This window comes from Pinus tabuliformis, chromosome J, assembly GCF_031772625.1.
Source record: "Pinus tabuliformis cultivar Carrire ecotype Pingquan chromosome J, CPIR1, whole genome shotgun sequence".
Classification (NCBI taxonomy): Eukaryota; Viridiplantae; Streptophyta; class Pinopsida; order Pinales; family Pinaceae; genus Pinus; species Pinus tabuliformis.
In genome coordinates this window covers 827,644,457-827,648,412 of record NC_142295.1, presented here as the reverse complement: position 1 = coordinate 827,648,412, position 3,956 = coordinate 827,644,457, and the positions used below count along the sequence as shown (strand labels likewise).

At 33.2% G+C, this 3,956-nt stretch overlaps 1 protein-coding gene across 1 annotated transcript; it reads right to left on the bottom strand.

Annotated features, from left to right (window-relative positions):
- Positions 1-3,154: 3,154 nt before the first annotated feature.
- On the bottom strand, positions 3,155-3,667 carry LOC149229257 (uncharacterized). Its single transcript, XM_089380988.1, has one exon. The coding sequence runs from the start codon at positions 3,665-3,667 to the stop codon at positions 3,155-3,157; it is 513 nt and encodes a 170-aa protein (XP_089237114.1).
- Between the last annotated feature and the right edge of the window lie 289 nt (positions 3,668-3,956).

The window sequence follows — 3,956 nt, the reverse complement described above, 5'->3', positions numbered from 1 at the left end:
CCAGTCACTGAATTTATTTATGCATCCAAAAATGCAATATAAGCATTGAATCTACTTATATATTTAAAATACAATTTAAACAATGAAAACTTATAAGCATTTTAATTATGCGTTTATCTGATTCAAATATTGTTTCACTTTAAAAAGGGTTTGTATCACAAAAGATTTGATCATTCTAGACACTGGATAGATGTAAGGTTATGATGTATCTACCTTAGCTTAAAAACAAAAAACTTAAAACAATTAAATTACTATAATTTTTAATTGAAGGCTGAGTGGTGATACTTTAAACTAAAACTTAAAACAATTAAATTACTATAATTTTTAATTGAACGCTCAGTGATTTATTTATGTTGTGAGTGAATTAGCATTATTACTTGTAAAAATGATTGAATTAACAGTACATAGATTCACTTGGTATGAGGGAATCAGTGTAATTGTTGGAGAATCTAATTCCAACCACTAACTAGATGTCAAAACTGTTTATCTAAGTTTTACTTAGTCCACTTGAGTCGAGTTTCACTTTAGTCATTTATTACTGATGTTTCCAATGTAATCTTATTTAACTTAACACTGAGAAGAGCAATCCTCTACTCTATATTATGTTCTTTTCAATTTTTGTCATAGTATCAGAGCACCCAGCCACATAAAACTCCACAGCAACACTTCAATTTTGTTTTTGTGCTTACAGAGAAAAACAAAACTCATGAAAAACTAGGAAAAAACTATTAATTCTACATTTTGGAAAAAAAAAAAGAAGAAAGAAAAAAAGAAGAGGTTGGAATTACGCACTTGTTAAAAAACAGTGCGTCATATCCCCATCTCAGCGAAAAGAAACTGAAAACTTATCAAATTGTCAAATTCTTAAAATTGACCCACCCCGATTAAAAGAGTGTGCAAAATCGCGCACAAAATCTCGTCGGAACTACACAAACGGCCAAAGAATTAACGAAGTCAAAGTTAAAAGAAGTGGTTCGAAGCATTACAAAAGGAAAGGTTCATTCTTTAAAACGCTTCGTATTTTGTGAAACACGTCACAAATCATTTCTTTTCGTTTCAATTGTTTTTGTTAAGAGGCCTTTCATTTCATAGGTTTTGTCGAGAAGTCTTATGATTATATGTTTTTGGAGCGTTATGAATTGAAAATGGTTTTTTAAGGTATTTTTATGAAACAAAAGAGCCCTTGATTTTAATCATTTTGTCGTTCCAAATTTTTTAAGAGGGCTCATGAGAAAGTTTATTATATCACGAAGTTTTGATTAAAAAAAATGGGGCCTTGATATTGAAGAGTGAAGTAAAGTGTGGTTTCTTTGATATTGTTAAAAGATAGGGGTTTTATTTAAATGGTTTTTTAAATAAAAATTTAATGTACAGTTTTATGAGAGGTTTTTTTAAGTTTTGAAAAGGAGAATAAAGAAAGAGCATTGTTCTGATTGTTATTGGAAAATGTTATGTTTTTAAAAAGTTTTTGTGAAAGTGAAAGAGTCGTTTTTGTCAAAATTTGTAAACTCATTTATTTGTGGCAGCTAAGAAGCAGAGGTGTTTTCATTGCAGTTAGCTGCGATGTCTACTGTTTGTTTTGTTTGTGGAGTTGTTGTGAGACATCACTCAACAAATAAAAAAACTAAGAGAGTGAGAAGATCAAAGTGACAATAGAAGATATTTGAAATCTTTTTAGATTTGGAAGTGAAGAGGAAAAATGATGCCTTCACGTTGACATGCATAAATTACTATGTGGATGATAGCATTCTTCCCTTGATTTCAGATGCAATGATAGCCAAGGAGGTCTCGAATACCCTTGAGAGGAGTTTTGGTGTAAGGGGAAGAATTGAAGTTGAAGATAAAGGTGGAGCTATAGTAGTAGATCTACAACAAGATGAAAATTTTGTTGAATCTCACTATGCTCAGCATGCAAAATTAGTGATTCTAGTAGCAAAGTTTGCTGATGAAAACTTGGTTAATCCAGTAACAAAGCTTCTTGATGAAAATATGGTGAACTCAACAATGGAGCTTGCTGATGACAGTGAAATTGTCATTGGAACAACAAATATTATGGTGAATCTAGCAATTAATATTGGAGATGTAAATTTTGATGAAAAATTGTTGGCTAATGATGAATTGTTAGAGATGATGCAACAAAAATATCATATAGACATAATGTTATTTAGTGAGAAAAACCCAATTGAGTCAGCGGAAAAAAACCTGTCTACAACAACATAGATTAGTACAAAAGTGGAAGAGACAAAGCCAAATATAGTGGCAGAGGCAAAGAAGAAAGCCCACAAAGAGGAAACAAAGGCAGAGGTAGAAAAAGAGATGGAAGTGAAACAGGAAAAAACCCTCATTACTGAGCATAAGAACATAACCAATGCAATTTTGCAAATATTTTTTATTCTAACATTGATTTCCAATGTGGAGTACATGGAACGATTACGAAAAAGGGTTAAATTACCTCCAAGCATGGCTTGCAACACCATGTCTTGATAAACTATGCATAAAAGCTGTAGAAATGAACCTTGAAGGCAACTTGAATGATGAACAAATTATTGAAATTTTCAGGTATTGGACTCCTGAGGAGATGAAATTGCATTATGGTCTTATGTTGTGGCAAGACTGATGATGAAAAGAACACATCAGAAGATGACCTATAGCATTAGTCCATATACAAGCCGAATTTTGAAGAAGTCTAGGACATGATTAGATAGTTTTGAAAAATGGAAGACCTACACCAAAAAATGAAGAAATTAAAATTTGAAGCCTACAACTAGAAGAAAAGCCGGAAACAATTTAGAGGCTACAAGAAGAAGAGAAAAATGAATTAAATGTAGATGAAGCCATTTTGTTTTAAGTATAAACTAGACATACACCAACAAATATTTTAATTCAATTTCTATGTGGTTGTAATTAAAGGAAATGTTGGAGAATCTAATTCCAACCACCACCTAAGTGTCAAAACCATCTATCCAAATGTACTAGTTCAGTTTCAATAAGTCCAATTTAGTTGAGTTTCACTCTAGTCACTTAATGCTTTCAATAAAATTTTATTGAAATTAATAATAATGAGAATAACAATCCTCTACTCCGCGTTTTGTCATATTCAATTTGTATAACTACTGTGCCATAAACTCAACATTTCAGTAAAATTTATGACAAATTATGACAATTTCTTGATAAATCCATATAGGGACATTCTTTTGAATATGGATTTTTTACAAAACTCTGCAACGCCTATTTCATAGATACTCCTAGATGCACAATAAATCCCTAAAACGAACCCTGGTAAGGAATCAATATCAGAGTCCAGTTGAATGTGGGGATTATCCATTAGCATGAAGGGAGCGTTACACTTCACGCTTATGCTTCGCAGTGTCTCCAGTTGGTCCTTCACCACGTACAGTTTGGGACATGGGCATTCTGTTATGGTCTCCACGGCCTCTGAATCCACATCAATTGATTCGTAAACATATCCTAAATCTGATGCCTCGTCCTCCCTGCCATGCAACTTTATTGCATCGTTATAATAGGGTAAGAAAGTCTCTTCGATGGATATTTCATCATGTGGTGGAATGATATCATCCAGTAGCCTACTCTGTACGCCTGGTGCTGCTTCGCTTCCCATTAACAAAAGGACGAGCAAACAGAATTTTGATGCAGACTGCATATCCATTGGCATCGGCGGGCCAAATTGTTATGTCAGAAAAAAAAAATTGGTCTATTGAAAAGCAGCTTCCGAAATTTGAATCGTGAAAGCATGTTGCTTTCGTCGCCCGTCTGATGTAGACCCAACTCCACGCTGAGCGCCCTCTGTGTCTGATTGTTCCGTTGGTAATTTTACGAATACAGAAAACCTCTCAGACTTTTCCCATTCAGTGATGAGGGTTAAAGTTGCGAAATTGAGGCGAGTGAAGTCATTATTACTATTATATTTTAAGATTTATGAAAGATTATCATCATGA

Excerpts from the sequence above, each read along its gene's own strand:
- LOC149229257 (XM_089380988.1), bottom strand. The coding sequence starts at position 3,667 with ATGGATATGCAGTCTGCATCAAAATTCTGTTTGCTCGTCCTTTTGTTA.